General features: G+C 37.2%; 1 protein-coding gene across 3 annotated transcripts in view; it reads left to right on the forward strand.

Annotated features, from left to right (window-relative positions):
- IRS2 (insulin receptor substrate 2) overlaps positions 1-11,416 on the forward strand; it is a 29,185-nt gene extending 17,769 nt beyond the window's left edge. For all 3 annotated transcript variants that reach the window (XM_037799990.1, XM_037799991.1, XM_037799992.1), the window contains one exon: positions 10,641-11,416. Coding sequence is in view for 2 of the 3 variants with exons in the window: in XM_037799991.1 (XP_037655919.1) it covers positions 10,641-10,691 (51 nt within the window). In the remaining variant the exon portion in view is untranslated. The remainder of the gene's footprint in view (positions 1-10,640) is intronic.
- The last annotated feature ends 8,101 nt before the right edge of the window (positions 11,417-19,517 follow it).

Consider the following 19,517-nt stretch of genomic DNA (forward strand, 5'->3'; position numbering starts at 1 on the left):
TTCATGACTGATTTAATTCACTTGTTGTCTTATAGTATCTGTTCAAAATGGTTTCAATTATTAGCAAGTTTACTATTTTTCTTTCTGTGACCCTGCTTACGTCTTTAAAGCCCAAATCCCATTCATGTTCAGCTCCATAAAACAAGCAGAAATTGTAAAGTGGCCTGTTTCTCTTTAAGAAAAATTGAGAAAAATAATTGTTTCGTATTAATTCACATGTACTGCATATCACAAAATTAGACAAGTACAATTTTTTTAAATACTCAGATTGATTTCTCTGGGTGAATTATCACTATTCTGAGTGATGTTCTCCTAGAAGGAATTTATTGGGTTTGTAGTATATACGCCATATTTATTGGATAGTAATTGGCAATGTGTTTGTCTCCTGATTTTGTCATATTAATTAATAAAGAGATGCTTAACAAGGTACAGCTCTTTCATATCTCATCCTTAAAAGCCTTAAAAAAAAAAAAGAAAACTCACTTATTGCTTTGAGAAACCTGGAAATGTGACTTTGTAATGATCACCCAGGGTGCAGGTTTCTTTCCATGTAAGAAATGTCTTCATTGTAATTAATTGTTTCCCCCATTTCCAGACCTTTGGCAGTTTGGGAAATTGTGTGTTTCTCTCTTTAAATATTTGCTTCTTCATGCTGCTCTCTACTCCTTGGTAAAGAGGGAAGGGTAACCAGACATGTGTGTGATCACGCCTCAGGAATGTTACGGCCGTGCTCCAGTCTGGACATGAGCCGGATGTGCAGACTCTGTCTTAGGTGTCTCAGTCCTCCATGCCCCAGTGGTGGAAACCTCCTGAGACAGAGAGGCAGGAGAAGGAGGCTCATCCCTGCTCTGAATCTAACAGTTTGGTGACCTTGGGCAAGTCATTTCACCCCCCCCCCCCCCACTACCTCCAGGAGGAGCTGGGTTCCATGGTGTCCCACCTGCTGCCTGTTAGAATCTGCCGAGGAGCCTTAAATTATACCAAGGCCAGTTCGCTGCTCCAGGTGTCCCCAAGGCTTGGGCTCTGCTGATCTGTAAGCCCCCCCAGCCCCACGAGTAATTCAAACTTTTTACAAGATCGTTGTCATTTTAGGTTTTACCAAGGCTAAAGAAGTTATTCCTCAGAATGTTTATTCTACTGAGACTCTTTTTTTCCAATAATGTTATAGACACTGTAACATCCAGAGTGAAAGAAAGTGTGCAATAACTTAACATGAATTGGGCACTTCCTAAATGACCGTGGAGTCACGTGGAAGTTGGGCAGGAAGACCTGGACTGGTGGGTCGTGAGCAGTCCAAGGGGGAAGAGGAAGCGTGGAAGTGGTTTTCCCTTCCATCTCCAGCGCCTGGCCATCAGCAGCTGTCGCTGCCAGCCCTCCCTCCCTCCCTCCCTTCCTCCCTTCCCTTCTGTCTCCCTCCCTCCCTTCTTTCTTCCAATGAATTTCACTAAGATAGTTTGTAACTTTCTATTTTTCATGAGTGGAATTTGAATAAATTGTACATCATCTGAATGTAAATCTTCAGCTGGGGCAGAGGGACTTTAATGTCCATCTACATTTTAGTGTACCTTTTTGTATAAACCAAAGAGAACAAAAAATGCTATTACCCCATGACCTGGACTAGACAGAGTCTAGTTAGTTTATGACGCATTGTACTTGCTCAGTACATGTGAAATTAAAAGGGATTTGTGTATTCTCTAACCGTGCAGCTGCCTGCACCGTGGACATATGTAGCCCCTTTCAGGGTGTGTTTTTTGTTTTGTTTTACCATCCGCAGGGCCTGAAGAAAGCAGCTAGGCAAAGGCCCTAGCTCTTTGCAGTGTTTGAGAACGATTAGCTTTAAATGGCCTCTGGTTACCCCCAGAAAAACAATTCTACTTCTGTTCTGCTTCTATCCAATTAAAACAAGTTTATTCATTTTATTCTGAGAGCTATTTGCCATTGTTTTTGTGCATTCATCAGTTGTTTATTTGCTGTTTGAAGTTGCAATTGTTTGTGATGTCATTCATGAATATAGTTTTGAATGAGGAAAAATCGGAGGTGGCAAATGTGCTGAGAGCCACCCCCACTACAACTGCATAAATTAGCCAGAAAAGCAGAGTGGGAGGAGGCAGTGTTTCCTTGGCATCTGAGGGCTGCCTGGTCTTAACAAGTGTTTGTAGTTGTTCAGAACACAACATGTGGTTACATGTACACATCATTTAAAGGTGCAGGAAGAAAGCAAAGGAAAACCAACCACAAAATGCTAGTTGCATTATTAGCATGCGTTTCTTTATTTATAAATGTTATAGGTAAAATCATATTTGATAGTTTCACAATGACCCAGTGAGGAATTTAGGGCAGGAGATAACACCCCCATTTTCATATGAGGAAACAGACAGAGGTAGATGGGTCTAAGATAACACAGAATGTAAACCCTAGGCTCCTCATTCTGGTGTGGCCAGTATGCTTTCCACACCTACATCATGTTTAACCATCAGAATGGCATGTGGTTTTAAGGTGTGGGGATGGCTTGCTCTGAGTCATTCTTAAGCTCCCTGTGAACAGCAGCATGTTTTTGAAAGGGCTGGTTAGGTGGAATTAATGTTCCTGTGTGTGACTAGGGCAAAGAGAAGTTTGCACTTTCAATTACAGAGCAGGATTTGATCTCTTAACCTTGACTTTATTAGGAGGTCCTATGGTTAAAGGCTGCATGCTCATTTGCATTAGGGCTTTAAAATTAGATATATCTCCACCCCCACCCCTGTCAACGTCCCTCCCTCAGAGCCAAGAGACATAAGCTGAAATCCTGTATTATGTGGATTTTACATACTCAGTAGACATTTGCCCAGAGTTTAGATGCAGAGGCTGCTCGGGCCGCTTTGTATGTGTGCCCCATAGAAATATGTTATCTAGAAGAAAGATGGCCAGAGATCACTGGGGATGGTAGAGGCAGATGTGGATTAGATGTTCTTTCCTTTGGTCTGGTCTTTTTTTCTTTACTCTTTTCTTTTTTTCCAGTCATGAAAGACAAACACTGCACTAAACTGTATTTTTAAATATATTTCCAAATTACTACATTATTGTTAAATGTGAAAACCAACATATATTTAAAATTCCAAAGGTATATCTTTTTAACCATACTCATAAATATGTTTCTTAATCAGTGATATTATATAGGGGATCTGAAGTCTATTTGCGATAATTTCAGACTTTCAGAAAATGCTTATTTTGATTTTAATAATAAACAAGGAATCAGAAAAACCAGAAAGAAAAAAACATCCACTCAGTAGCATCCCTTAAATATTTAAGTATCCTAAGGATACTTGAAATGATTTACAATAACAAGATATTTGGAGATAGATTATAAAAAATGGACATTCTACGTTCCCTTAACTTCATAGGAAAAAACATAGTATTTAAATTTTAGAACTTCAGATATACACAGTATACTTTTATAGTGCACATAAACATATATTTTTACACAAGTATAAAGTCATAAAGACAATAATGTGTTAAAGAAATCTGAGGAAAGAATTTCTTTGTTCACAGGATATTTGTGATTTTAAAGCAAGATGAATCATTTGGTCCAAACATTCTTATTGTTCCATAGGGCAGAAGCATAATGCTTATATTCACATTCTCAGTCGACCCAAGACAGAGAAAAGATGTGGTCTTTCTTTTGAACTGCAGATGTGAAGACTATAACTTTTATCTCCGTTAGATGAGAGAATGCTAGTATAGGATATATTTTAAAATCATCAGATTTACTCATATATTTGTCTTATGCATGAAAAACCAAATAGAAGAGACATAGGTATGGTAAATTAATTCCAGAAGTGTACTGACTTCATAAATGATTTTATGACTTGCTTCCTCATTTTCAGTAGGGTCTGTAACAGGATAGCCATTTTTAGTAGATAGTATTAGATTTCTAAAGTACGTAAGCTTACAGCTGATTTTCAAAGGGGTTATCAGTTTGTCTCCAGGTATAAAACACAGTTGGAAATTTGTGGGATTTTGACAAATTTGTCTTTCTTTCTTTCTATTTTTTTTAAATAAAAGTTGCCATGTCCAAGAAGGGTTGACAGACTGTTTCTGGAAAGGGCCAAATAGCAAATATTCTATGTTTTTTGGGCCATACAGTGTCTGTCACAACTACACAACTCTGCCAGCATAGCACAGAAACGGCTCTAAACAGCTGTAAATGGGTGAACATGACTGTGTTCCAATAAAACTTTATTTACAGAAATAGGCACTGGGCCAGATTTGGCCAGCCAGCCATACTTTACTTACCTCTGCCTTAGAACATCACCCTGATGTGTGATGAAAGGTTTTCTTTTGGGTCTGAGACAGTTCTAAAGTTTTGTTCTCCTTTAGATTTTATTTTTTCTGAACCATTAAGTAAGGAATATAACCAGTATAAAAATAAAAACCTTATTTTTGCCTACAGAAATGGCATAGATCCACATGTGCTTTTTATTTTAATTCAATTCAACAGAGCATTATTCAGGATCTAATATGCATTAAGCCAGATGTTGGGCACATAAAGGTAAAAAAAAGTCTTGGTCTCTCCTTCCAGAAACTCAAAAACATTATCTGTGTCGTATTTAACATCTTGAGTAGATCTTTATAAAGAGCAATGGTGCAGTGTAAAATTTTCAATTCCGGTTGCCAAGTGAAAATTTCAGACCTCCCCACTCCTTGCCCAGCCCCAGCCATCATTTGTTCTTTGCAAAGAATCTTTGACAAGGGCTGATCCTGAATGGAGCAGTGAGAAAAGCTGTCTGGGAGAAGTTGAGGTTCTCAGCTCTTCTATCAAGTAGCTGAGAGGCTTTGGACAAGGCATTTTATGCTTCTTCATGTGGTTTTCAACTAGAAAAGTTACAGCATTTCATAATTTAAGAGAACGGGTCCATCAGTGATTCAAGTGACATTTTTGCATCTCAGGTGTTTGCTGCACGCTGATTGATAAGATTTCTCAGATGTCTGTTGGATGATGTTGCCACAGGTATGGCTGAAGATTCTTGCTACAGAAGAATAGCTTACATGATGCACATGTCAAGGCTTGTTAATAGCAAACACTGGAAAGAAACAAATATTTAAGTATTACAGTATAAAATCTGCTGAGGCTATGCACTGTAAAATTAATACAAGTTCATTTATATGAAATTTCTCATATGTAGATGAAATTTGAAGTGCAATGTTAACAGTTGGGAGACTTAGTTATTACTAGCTTTGGGTGATTAAGACAAGATCTTATGTGAAGAATTAAATAGGAGCTAAAGAAGAAAAGGTAGCTTCTATTAACGCTAGACTTATATGAAAGCTAGAGTGCCTCATCTTGCTTTGTGTTGTGGTGTTAACGTCAAGTTACAACTCGATGTTAGGATATTTCTTTTACTAACAAGCATTTGAATGACATGATTTTAATTGTCAGTGGAAGTGATGAGCCCATATAAAAGAAAGTTCTAAATCTTTCAAAAGTAGGATTGGTAAAGTAAGTCATTGCCCCCATTTGTCATGGGCAATTTGTTTTTCCATATTTTCCTTTGAAGTGAATTTTTTTTCCAATTTAAAAGAATTTTTAAGTTAACGTTTTTCTTAGAACCTCTGGCTCATTTGTTATCACACCCCACCTTACCCTTTTTTTTTTTTTTTTTTTTTTTTGGCATATTCTTAGAATGTTTTGCTTACAGTAAAGTAAGGATATACTGAATTAGGCTAATTTTTCTAGGAATTTCTCATGTAAATGAAAGGTTTATTTTCTCTCCCAATTCTGTGTTTAACATAAAAGGTCTAAACTGAGTACTGAGATATGCCTCAAGGACATGTTTGGACTGACCGGGGTTTATTCCTTATTTAATCCTAGTTGCTAATAGAAATAATAGAAATAAATTTTTTAATTTTTAAAAACAGTTTATTGTTTCATTTTATTATGCAAATCAATACTGTAATGCTTCTAATTCCTGAAAATTTGGACATTTTTACCTACTCAATACGTTTCTACAGCGTTTGTTCCAGTGCTTCTCACCAAAGGTCTGCTAAGTGCCCTTACCCGTCATCTGTGACACGGAGTCCAGAAGGCCCTCTGTAACAAGAATCCTGGCCTCATGGGCAGAGTAGCAGCCTTGGGCAGGGTGAAAGTACCAGGCTTTGAACACTGAAATAAGACTTTGATGTCAAACATGTGCAGACACCCAACTCTCTTGAGAAATCATAACCGAAATGCAGTAGCAAGTCAGAATGCGTAGCTGAAATGCTGCTTGATTTTATTTGCCTGGCACATTTTCTTGATTTATTCTTATTCTGGACTTGATGTTCAGCTTTACTTTTTTTTCAGGTCGTTTGTAATCATGGTGCCCGGCTCAGTGGTGGTGTGACCAACTGGTCTTTTGATGTTTGTGCTGTATGTTGCAAGCAAAGTTTTACTACTTTTTTTTTTCCCTTCCTCCTTCCTTCCTTCCTTCCTACCCTCCCTATTTTCTTCCTTCCTTCCTAGTAGAGCACATTGAAGATGAGACCTTTACAAACAGGACTTTTGCCATTTGCATTCCAGATTGCTCTTGCTCTTCTAAGTGGAAGAGAAAATGGGTGGAATTATAGGTAGTTAGCCTGAAACATGATAACTGGCACATGGGACTGTATCCCCCATATGAACATCATTTGTCATATGTGACAGAGTAGAAAAACATTGGGAAAGTCACTGGCCTACATGTTGTGTCATATGGAACAACTTTAATTTCTTTGATAAAAAAATTGTTTTTTTTTTTTTTTTTGACTCATGTCACTCTAGATAGATGCTTCTGTGGATGGGTTTCTTTAAAAAGCAGTGTCCAAATGATAGACTAGTATAGTACATAGTTCTATGACAAATTCACTGAGTATCAGTAAGCTTTAAAATACACCCCCCCCCCCCCCCCCGGCCCAAGACTGGGATGACCCAGAATAGTTTCCAGGGAAGGGATAATTTGACTTAGTTTAAAAGAAAATAAATAAAAAGGCAAAAGTTCATCCACATTCCCAGTTTCAAGTGTACAGCAGTATTTTACAGCCCCTTCCCCTTCTTTCCTTTCTCCTGAGACTAGGGAAGTGACATTAATGAGTGTGTATCAGGTGGGTGGCAGTTGCAGCCCTTCAATGGTGGTTGGCAAGTAGGGGCACGAACTCTGGGTTTTTGATGTCTAAATGCTGTGGCCTCAACTGCAGAGAAGCTGCTTGACTGATTGCCACGTGTTAATCATTTTAGCTCAGGCATGTTTCCTTTGCAGTTTCCACCTCAACTTTTTCTTTTAGGCCAGGTTCCCTTGTTGCTGATCCTAGTTCAGGGGTCCTCACATGTGCACCCAAGATCTTACAGCTGGCTCTCATTTGAAGAGGGTATTCTAAATGTCCATTGAGGCAGACAACTTATGTCGCAGGCCTTCTTTCTAAAAAAGACGACAAAGTTAGAGTCAGGTTTCCAGAGTGGACTCCTCTGTTACTCTGTTCCTTTTTAGTGAGTATTTCTGTTTCCTAGATCACCATTCCGTCAGAATCCTCTTGCCATGGGCTCTGCAAGACAGTTGTCGTATGAGCCAGGGCTGAGCTGTGTCACCAGCCTTTCCTTGGCTCCTTTTCTTTTCCCGGCTCAGCAGGATTGTTTCTGATGGCTAATTCTGTTTATGTTTGGTGCGAGTACTGAGCATCTCAGACTGTCTGCCTGTATCAGCTGTGGCCCTGCCGGGGAGCGTCCGTGGGAAAGCAGTGGGGTTGAAGTGACAGTGCTGATGTAGCATGAGCATAAAATTCCATAGGCCCCAGGAGACTCAGGAGCTGTGACAGGCGGCACCCGCAGAAAACAGTTGTTCTGTAACATGGTAGGAGACAAACTACATTCTCATTGTTTGCTCCAGTGAGCGTTCGTACATTTAGAAGTCACGTCCAGTCCCAGTCCCCTGTCTCTGAACTGATCGGTCATCCTGTTTCCAGTTTCCGTCACCCAGACCTCCTTGCCTCCTTCCCACATACTATGAATGGATTTGTCTTCCTTTTTTTCCCCTTGCCAGTCTCCTCTCCCCAAATCATCCGTGGCTCTCCATGACTTATGTATTAGGATCAAGTTCCTTTCCATGGCTCTTCAGTGAGGACTCTAGGCCCACTGTGCCCGAAGTCTCGTCTTCATGAATTGTGTTTACTTACTGTCCAGACATCACGTCTTGTAACTTTACCGTGTGGCATTTATCACTTCTGTTGCTTTCTTTGGAATAGCTTTTCTTCCTCTTCTGGTAAGCACACCCTAGCAATCCTTCAAAATTCAGGTCAAATTCCACCTGTTTGCAGAGTGCTGTGCACGTTTAAAGTACTCCTTTTACTCCCCTGACAAGCAGAATAACTGCCATGTCATTTCCTTTCTGGTAGGAACTCCGTTTTAGTCATCTGTGTCCCATCTGCCTAGATTATTCCCTGCACCAGAGTAGAATTTTAAAAAAAAAATGTTGAAAGGTCATTGAATGAATGAATGAGTGAATGAGTGATTTTCTTGCCTTTTAGCAGCTCCCTTCTTTCAAAATACTAATGCTTAGAAATTAAGGTGTTGATAATTGTATTGTACTTTAAAGAAATAGAATTACATGTTTAACTTAATTAGAACTTATGAAGATCTACTGGTAAGAGTTGTGTTTTACAGGGATACAACATCCTTAAAAACAGTAAAACCTTCAGGGGCCCCATGGGTTTGTAAGTGTAAATGAAAAGTAAATTTTTCAGCAATTAACAGGCCCCTATTTAAAATAATGACCATATTTTTACATTTGAGAAACTTAAGAGCTCACTTGCTTAGCTGTTTCCATGATAATGGGTTTAGAGTCAATAGGGGAAAGTTTAGCAGCATTTAGCTAATTGCTAGTGTAAAACTAAAATAAACTTTGATTAAAAGTCTTTATGTATGTAAAGCATAGGATCTGGGGTGGCAGTGGGGTTCATCTCACATGCTAACTCACTTTATGGTGAAATGCAAGTAAGTTCTGTTGACTTTTAGTAAACGTCTACTTTTTAGGGGGTGCAAATAAATAAGGTTATCAATGAAGTTCCTTGGGACTGAAAATCACAAACATAAAATATAAAATAGTTAGAAAATAGATCTTAGGAGGAAATTTGGGGCCCTGTTTTAAGTTGTTTTGTTTGTAGAATGCTTACCTCTTAACTTCTCAAAGGTATTAAAACTTTTTGAAAATAATAAGATGAAGCATTGCCTACAAATGTAAGATTGTAGTGAATTTTTAAAAGGAGGCATTACAAGATATAATATTTACCTTGCACATTGACAAATACTTTTTCTGTATAAACTTCATTTTTCTGGCTATCCGATGCATTGCCTCAAGTTTATAGCAAGGAGCATGGTCTTAGATAGCAGAGCCAGAGAGCGATTTTTAGGCACTTAACGCTCAGATTCAGGACACACCAGAAAATTTTCTCTTGCTAGGATCAGTCCTCTGTATTCGATAGTAATAGAAAATAATTATAGATTCAAAAAAAAAAAAAATGTAAACCATGGAGTGTTAAAGTACAGGAACAGAATTCTAAATGATTTTAGACAAGTGTTCAGAAACAAAGTTTATGTAAAGAAAACTTCAAAGGAAGAAAATTCATCTCTTTAAGACCAGCAGTGTTCACGTTTGACAGAATTAGCTATGACTGTGGTGAACGATGAAAATTAACAACATGGTATTTTAGATAAAAAGCCAAGAAGCTTAAAAAAAAAAACAACAACACAACACTATGCTATTAAATGTCAGTGTCCCAAGTCTAGTCTGTATCTTAAAGAAGGAATGTATCAAGTAAAAATATGTCTAACATCTTGGAAATTGAGAGAAAAGTTTAAAGAAGTTTGATCCTTCAACTTGGAAGGGAGGAAGCCATTCGATCTGGTTAAGTATACTTACATCATATGACCGCAGCACTCAGAGCATGAATAAATTACTTAAACTGGAACATATGAGAGTGGGCTAGATAAAAAGAAACCTTTTCTAATAGTGAAGGTAATGCAACAATACATATGCCACTAAAGGAGATTTTAAATATTTTGGTAGTTCTTAGGAATAGGATATACTTATGGAGTTGGAAGAATTTTCTGAGGGCAGAAGTATGGACTCATTATGTCTCCCACTTTCTTAATATAATAAACATTTGTATATTAAGTAGGGTTTACAAAGCATTTTACCGTATGTACGTGTTTTTATCTTTTCAACAACCCTATGAGGAATACAGTCATTTTTATTTACCCCACAGCACACATGAAAAACTGAGACCTGAAAAGTTAGAGTGATAGTTTCTGGGTCACGCAGCTTCTCAATTTGAAGAGTAAAATCATGCCTCTACATCTTGTTCAGTGGAATGATTCCTGAAAAGACATGGGAATATTTTTGTTAAATTGAAAATAGGAACCTTACTCTATAGCCTTCACGACTTACTATAAATCCAGTGACTCCGCTTCCAGTAAAATCGAGTTGGACTTCACTCATTTAACTTGCTTCTGGAAAATGAAATAAGGAAATGTTACAAAGTTGTATTTTATGAAAATGACAACATTGTAAAGGCAGGTTTGAAAGGTCCTATTCTGTAACTGTAAAGATTGCTCTGTTCTTGGGACAATCACCAACTGACTTTTCGCCTTTCTTTTTCAGAATGAAGATCTATCTGGCTTTATCACCATGACCTCACACATCAAAGAGTAACAAAAGAAGATGCTCAGCATTTTTTTTTAAACTCTGAAGCTGCTTTACAATTTACTTTTGGATCTGAGCAATTACTAAGTTTTGAAACACTTAAGGTCTGTGTTGGACAAGGAATCAACAAGGAAAGAACACCTGCCTCACATACTGGTTCTCTGTATTTGGCATCCATCGTTGTGCTGCTGTTTTTGTGTTTTGTTTTGTTTTGTTTTTAACAAAAGTTAGCTGAAGAAGTTATTCTAAAGAAAATTGGATGTTTTCATTGGCCTTCTTAAATTGTGGCCAGTGTCTTCATTTCTTTTCACTTTCATTTTGGCAAAGCAAATTTGTTCCTCAGCATTCTGGGAGATTCTACTAAAACCCGTTAAAATGGTAAAATCTGGTATTTACTGGCGTACACTCAGAACTACCACAGTCCTACCTCAGTTCAAGGTAAAGCCGGATTTGCATGGTTGGGCTACAGCAGGGCCTCCTGAATTTCTCTGTGCTGAATGTGTCTGAAGCATGGTCATCGGCCTTATTGAACTGGTTCCAGGAGACAGCCCCTGGTTGGACTTCAGTCCAGGGACGTGCGGTGTTTACTTACCGACAGAGCCCGGTGAGGGGCTGACATTTCTAAACTGAAATGGAATTTGGGATCGGACTTTGAAGACAGATTAATAAATAATAATTATTACATGTAACTGAAGCAACCTACTTTTGAAAAATCATCAACTGTATTGGGTTGTGGGGGGTGGGAGGGAAGGGATTTGGGAATGGGATGAATATCTCTTTTTACCTTTAACAGACTTGTTTAATCTTCTCTATGTAGATGTTTATGTAGGTACTTCAAATTGCAAAAGCCTTTTATCCTATTTACAAGCTCAAATTTCTCTGCTATCCTTATCTTGAGCTTGCATTTCTTTAACCAAAAATTCATGTAGGCATGCTAGCAATTCAAGGGTGGTCACGGGTTTGGCAGATTTTTTTAAAAAAGTATTTATTCTCTTTAATATAATTCTGTTGTGCCAGCCAAGAAGGCTGTCCTGAACAAAAAAAAAAAAAAAAGGAAAAAAAAAATGATAAAAGAGGCATTCCAACTCCGTTGTTACTAAAAGGAAAAGAAGAAAAAAAAATATTGCAGTACATGTCACTTGTCAAAAAATTCCTGACAAGATGACCCTTGTTTTATGTTTTCAGTATTCTGAAAATACCAGTGTTGTGGCGATTATCGCAGATGTCACATAGAGCTGCTGTACCAGACCAGCAGAATGTTATGTCATCCCTTGACACATCTGATTGGAGAGCTGTAGGTGTTTCCTCCCATGGGTGCATCCCCAGTGCCTATCTTCTCTGATAGTCATATAGATGTTACACTAATGCATTGGAGATGTGAGGTTTTGTTTTTTTTGTTTTTTTGAAAAAAAAAATCCATGCTATGGAGAAAAATATATATAAATATAGAGATAGAGATATATATCAGTATAGAATAATGCATTAATGAGGCTTTTTAGAGGAAGACCAAAAAATTCAATGTCTTAAAAATATATTTAATGGCAATGCAAAAGTCTTCCTGCTTACATGCTGAACTTTTAGAACAGAGGATTGTATTACAAGACAAAGTTGAATGTAAAGTAATCCCCCTAAACATTTTTAAGGTTTTAATTTCCCAAATTTACACATCACAGCAGTGCATAGGCCATACAATGTTAGTTTGAAGGTCAATTTCAGTGTATAATATACTTTATTAAAATGTATAAAATGTCCTAAAATTTTTATTTAGTTTTGGGAATAGGAATCGATGGGTGGTATTTGCTATGTAACTCCCTCCCACCCCGAGGTACAATAGGACTGAATATGGACCCTGCTGAATACAGTGTATTGACTCGTATTTAAGTAGCGCTCTATACTTTAGAGTAGTCATGCCACTATACAAATGGTTCATGTTCATACTGCAACTTTAAATCAAGCAAAATAAAAAGTTGATAATGTACTAAATTTTCCTCTATCCTGTACATTTCAAAAAAAAAAAAAGGCATATGCAATATTTACATTTTTAATTTAGTTTACAGAATGGAACCAAAATGTGTAAATGTTATGTTTGCTAAAACTTCACAATGTATATTGGGTCTTTGTACATTTTGCCTGACTTACCTTAAATTTAAAATATTTTTTGCTATATAAACTTTAACAGTTATTAAACAGTGTTTTCTTTTTGGGTACGTATTGTTTCTGGATATCAAGATGTTAAATATATTTCTTGCTATTGTGATACGACAAGAGACTTAACTTATCTTGCTCTGTCTTCCAATGTACACGCTGTATATAAGGATAAATGTGACGCTGCTGGAGACGAATAAATGGAACTAGAATAGTGCATTGTATTTAGTCTGTATTGATCATGGATGCTCCTTAATAGCCATATGCAATAAAATAAAATACATTATTTATGAAATGATTAAAGCTTTGAGTGTATTTTTTTCTCTGCATGGATTCTGGTTCAGAGTAAATAGATTAAAAATACTAGACTCCTAAAAATCCTTTGAGGCCTTTTAACTTTAAAATTTTTATTTTAGAAATCAGAAAATATCCTAATATCCCAAAATTTATAAATATTAAATGTATTATGAAACAGAACAAATTTTATAGATACTTTACCAAACAGAGTCCTTACAATGTACTGGATACTCTTCTAAGTGCTTTACAAATATTAACTCCTTTACAGCTTATAACAACCTTAGGTGATAGGAATTACCATCCCCATTTCATAGATTAGGAGACTGAGGCACAAAAAAGGGTAATTTGTCCAAGAACATGTAACTCCTGAGTGGCAGGACCAGAGATCAAACCCTGAAGTGCAGCCCCAGAATCTGCTCTTACCCACTCTGCTAGGCTACCTCCCAGAAATGCACACATAAAGGCATTCATCCTAACACATCAAGAGTACGTAGAAGTAATAGCACCAGAGCCAGGAGATGAAATTCATGGAACAGAAAATACAAAAATGTTGCCAATTGATTTTTATCAAAGACAATTTTACTTGCTTGTTAGAAATCATTTTTTGTACATCCATTATATATGCTAAAAGTATAGTTGTTGGATCTGTTGGATCAAATCGGGCATGCTAATTACTCCTTTAAAAAATTCAGTGTCTTCTCCATCAATCATCCAATGGTGTAACAGTTTCATATTTTTTTTGAATTATACAACTAAGTGAAATAGAGTGTTCTTGGGTTCTTCAATTAGAAATATGATTCTTGGGTTGCAAATGATCTTCATATGAAATAGCAATTGTACTCTTGTGCAGTTAACAGGTTTAAAACTAAACATTCTTTCAGAAACTCATTTTAGATTTTGACCCTTCCAGTTGAGTCTCTCTTTGTATGGCCAGCCTATCTTCACTCCACAACTCTGAGTGTCCCTAAATAGCAATATATGGTTTTTATGTCTGCTTATCATTAGCTCCTCCTTAATTTCATGCTGAAACTACTTTACTTAAATCCACCTGAACGTTCATATGACGGTGCCCTTGCCAGTGCCTACAGGAATTCCTTGTTCTATTTTAGGCACTTTAATCAGTTCCTCTGATTTGAGTTCTGATTCTGTACCTAAGTTTTCTTCTTCTGTATTTAAGAATTGCCTCCTTTCCTCTAGGAACTCTAAAAACTCTAAAGTTTTATAAAAATTCCCTACATCCCAAGAAACTTACCTCAATTCTTTAACAGCCCACCTGGGTAGCCTCAAACTTTTATCACAGGAAAAAACAAATAAACAAAAAACAAAAAAAAAATGCTTCTATCGCTCCAGACCTTCCTATTTATAATCTTGTTAATTCTTGGATGACACGGACATAAAACAAAACATCATATTGATTAATAGATCACCAGGAAAAATGGATAAAATACACCAAAGGAGGTGTATTAATTAGGCTGCATTTAGCGCAAGTAATGGAAAATCCAATTGAAATGGCTTAAATCAGTGGTCCTCAAACTTCGGGGTATATCAGAATCACCTGCAGAACTTGTTAAAACACAGATGGCTGGGGCCTTACCCTTGTTTCAGTCCTAACAAGTTCCCAGGTGCTGCTGGCTGCTGCTATCTGGAACTGTGTTTGAGAAACACTGGCTTAAATGGTCAAATGATTTGTCTTCCATAACAAGAAATTCAGGGTAAGGTTAATTCAGCAACTAAACCACGTTATCAAGATCGCAGACTGCGTTCATCTTTCTACTCTGACATCTCATGATCTTAGCTTTTATCTCTTAGATTTGTCCCCTTGTGTTTATAAGATGGTTGTGGCAGCTCCAAACAGCATTATCTTGCTACAACAACATCTGTTGGAAATGGTCTCTATTCTTTGGGTAGAGAGACCCCCCCTTTTTGGAGGGATGCAAGTGATCCCAGAACCATCCCACCTCCAGCAGACTGTTTCACTTCACATTGAACAAAACTGAGTCACATGCTTATTCTTATATTAATCACTAGAAAAGAACAGAAATACTATGATTGATTTACACGAATATAGAGTCACCCTTTAGGGTCTGGAAGGAGTCAGCATCTTGTGAAGTACCTGGCTGCCAGATAATTGAACAAAAGATGGGTTTTGGTGACAAGGAATAAGAAGAGCTTGTTTCTAATCGATAGGCAGCTAACAGCATCTGCTACTATAGTAGCAAATGACATTGTGATCAAAACCCATTTTAAATGCAATCATATCTCAAAGGCATGCTCTCTATACCTGGTGAACATACTCCCAAATCTACAGCAATTTTGTAAAGAGAATTTATAATAGAATACAAATAGAATAAAACTATTAATTTAACATTATCAACAACAGAATGGTGATATTGGCCTTTACAGACATAATTGTTACTTTCATGACCCTAGAAATAATTCTACCATTATGCTCTTCACATGTTTGTTTTTGCTATTCTGTTCATCGTTGGATCAATATGTGAAGGATCAGAAAATTGGACTTTTAAAGGTACATTAAAGATCTAGGACTATTTAGGCTACGACAGAGAAATCTGAAGTATAATTTAGTACCAGGTTCAGTTACATTAGAAGCTATTCTAAGAGAAAGGTTGTTCAGCTGACCTTCTCAAAATAAAATATAACCAGAACAAGGGACAAAATGCAATGGGAGAAATATTCATTTTCCACAAGGAACAATAATGAGGGATATTAAATACCAATATTGACTCAAAGAATTTAGGTCTCATGCTTTAAAAATACAACTCTACAGCCATTTTCCTTTGAAGTGATGGGAGATAGCCAAACTAGACCTTGTGAACCCAACTCTCCCTTCCCACCAGGGCCACTGTGTTTCACAACTTTGGGAGAGGTGCCAATAACTTGTTGCTCATGGGAATGGCGCCCCCTGAAGTTGTGCAGGGCACAGCCTCGATGGCCACATAGCCTGGTTCTGTCTCTCATCCTGGCATCTCTGAGGATTATGGAATTACTTAGTATTGGATTTAAGAAGGAAACAAAAAAGGATTATTACAGTGTTTATTACACCTAGTTTACTTTATGGTAAAAGAATTTGCCAGAGTAATGTTTAAGAATTTAAGAATTTAAAAGAAATTTCAGGATATTCGGTCAATCCTGACCATAATCTAGCTTTATAAAACCATGCTGACGGAATGTCTGTAATTCACGTCACTTAAAGAGATTTTTCAAAACACAATGCAGCCAAAGTGATCTTTGTAAAATCCATATTAATCATATACATTTTATGTTTATGTCCTGGACAAATCCCTTGATTTCCCCTGTGCATCCTCCCTCTGCCTCTACTACCTTACAGGAAAAGTTAGAGATTTCTTAACATGGTAAACACAAGACGCTTGATGATCTGGCTGCTGCCAAGTGTTTTAGTTTCATCTTCATGGCCCTTTCCCCCGTGTTCCAGCCATTGCACGTGCACCCAGCCTTACTAAACTGCTTGAAATGTGCCTGCTTACGCATGGGAGAAAACATAGAGTGAGACCGGAAATATATGATTTCTAAAGATCCCTGAATCTTTTAACTAGAAAATTAACTAGAAAAGTTAGTGCTAAATATTAGAAGTTGGGAGAATTTTTTAAATATACATTTAAATTTTACACATCATTCCTTGCCTTTTTCCTTTGAAATTTGAGGACATTCATATTCTCATTTCTCCCTTCATTTTTAATGTAATTTATGTGATTTTTAAATACTCATTCTCCATTTAAATTAGTTCTTTGGACATATGTATTTATTTATTTTATTAGTTGTAGGTTTACAGAAAAATAATGCAGAAAATTGAGTTCCCATATTACTCCCACACACACACACAATTTTCTATATTACTAACACTTTGCATTACTGTGGGATCTTTGCTACAACTGATGAAACAATATTATTATAATTATACTATTATCTTTAGTCTATAGTTTACCTTAGGGTTCACTGTGTTATACAATCCTGTTTTTTTTTTTTAAACTTTTATTCTAGTAACATATACACAACCTAAAATTTTCTCTTTTAACCACATTCAAATATATAATTCAGTGCTGTTAATCGTGTTCACAGTGTTGTGCTACCATCACCATTATCCACTGAGAAATTTTTCTGTTACCCCAAACAGAAACTCTGTACCAGTTAAGTTACTTCCCCATTCCCTACCCATTCCCCAGCCCAAGGTAAACTTTATTCTAGTTTCTATTCTATGAATTTGCATATTCTAATTATTTCATTAAAGTGACATCATTGCCCTTTTGGTGTCTGACTTATTTCACTCATGATGAAATGATGTCTTCAAGATTCATCCAATTTGTCCCATGTATCAAAACTTCATTCCTTTTTACTGCTGAATGTTATGCTATCATATGTAAATACCACATTCTGTTCATCATTGATGGACACTTGGGTTGCTTCCATCTTTTGGCAGTTGTGCATAATGCCACTATGCAAATCTCTGCTCAAGTCGCTACTTTCAATTCTTTTTGGGTATGTATCTAGAAGAGGGATTGTTGGGTCATATGGTAATTCTATACTTAACTGTGTCAAATTCTTTTCCACAGCAGCTGTACCATTTTACATTCCCAGCAACAATGAATGAGTTTTCCTATTTCTCCCGATTGTATCCAAAATTTTCCATTTTTTAAATAGTAGCCATACTCGTGGGTACTAAACGGTATCTCATTGTGGTTTTGGTTTGCATTTCCCTGATGGTTAATGATGCTGAGCATCTTTTCATGGGCTTATTTTGAATACACTTACTTTTTTAAAATTCAGTTTTATTGAGATATATTCACATACCATACAATCATCCATGGTGTACAATCAACTGTTCACAGTACCATCATATGGTTGTGCATTCATCACCCCAATCTATTTTGGAAAATTTTCCTTATACTGGAAAGAATCAGAACAAGAATAAAAATACAAATAAAAATAAAAAAGAACACCCAAATCATCCCCCCATCCCACTGTATTTTTCATTTAGTTTTTGTCCCCATTTTTCTGCTCATCCATCCATACATTGGATAAAGGGAGTGTGATCCACAAGGTTTTCACAATCACACTGTCACCCCTTGTAAGCTTCATTGTCATACAATTATCTACAAGAGTCAAGACTACTGGGTTGCAGTTTGTTAGTTTCAGGTATTTACTTCTAGCTATTCCAATACATTAAAACCTAAAAAGTGTTATCTACATAATGTGTAAGAATGTCCACCAGAGTGACCTCTTGACTCCATTTGGAATCTCTCAGTCACTGAAGTTTTATTTCGTTTCATTTCGCATCCCCCTTTTGGTCAAGAAGATGTTCTCAATCCCACGATGCCAGGTCCAGATTCATCCCTGGGAGTCATATCCTGCGTTGCCAGGGAGATTTACACCCCTGGGAGTCAGGTCCCATGTAGTGGGGAGGGCAGTGAGATCACCTGCCAAGGTGGCTTAGTTAGAGAGAGAGAGAGGACCACATCTGAGCAACAAAGAGGCACTCGGGGGATGACTCTTAGGCACAGTTATAGGCAGGTTTAGCCTCTCCTTTGCAGTAACAAGCTTCAAAGGGGCAAGCCCCAAGACAGAGGGCTCAGCATGTCAAGCCATCAGTCACCAGTGTTTGTCAGAACATCAGCAACAATCCAGGTGAGGGAGTCCAACACCTCCACATCCTCGCCCAGCTCCTCAGGGGGGCCCCGAATACATATTTTTATTCTCCACCCAAATTGCTTTGGGATGTGAATACACTCACTTTTGATCCATCTATTAATTGTCTGAATTTTGGTACTAAAAACAATCAAACATAATAACATTTTTCAAGAGACCTTTCCATAGGCTTTATTCCATAGGCTGTCTTTATATGTGCAACAAATTGGTTGGGTATAATGTCCTTAGGTCACATATTCTTTTCTCAAGAACCTTATAGATATTTCTCCATTGCTTTCTGGTATTGAATGTCCCCCTGTAGAAATCTTACCTCACCTGATTTCTTTCTCTTATAGTGTTTTTCCCTTTCTGCTTAGATGGCTGAAGATTTTTGCTGTTATCCTTGAAGTTCAGTAGCTTAACCAGTACATGTCTCAGTGTTGAACATTTGGTTTCAATGATTCTTGGCATGCTGTGTGTTCTTTGCAATTACAAAAGGAAGCAAGACTGGGAGGCAGCCTGACAAAAGCAGCATTCTCTACTGTCCTATAGACACTATCTCATACCAATCTCCTTCTTTTCCCCTTTTAGGTAAAGATTAAAGGGGCCCGAGAAAAGTTCCCTTGTAAATGAGTGGCACTCAAACATTTGGTGTCAGTTCTTCAGATTAAAGCTATGCAGAGATCAGATGTGGGTCATGCCTGGTGCCCTCTAGGCAAACATTCTCAGCCG

The sequence above is a fragment of the Choloepus didactylus genome, chromosome 12 (assembly GCF_015220235.1).
Source record: "Choloepus didactylus isolate mChoDid1 chromosome 12, mChoDid1.pri, whole genome shotgun sequence".
Classification (NCBI taxonomy): Eukaryota; Metazoa; Chordata; class Mammalia; order Pilosa; family Megalonychidae; genus Choloepus; species Choloepus didactylus.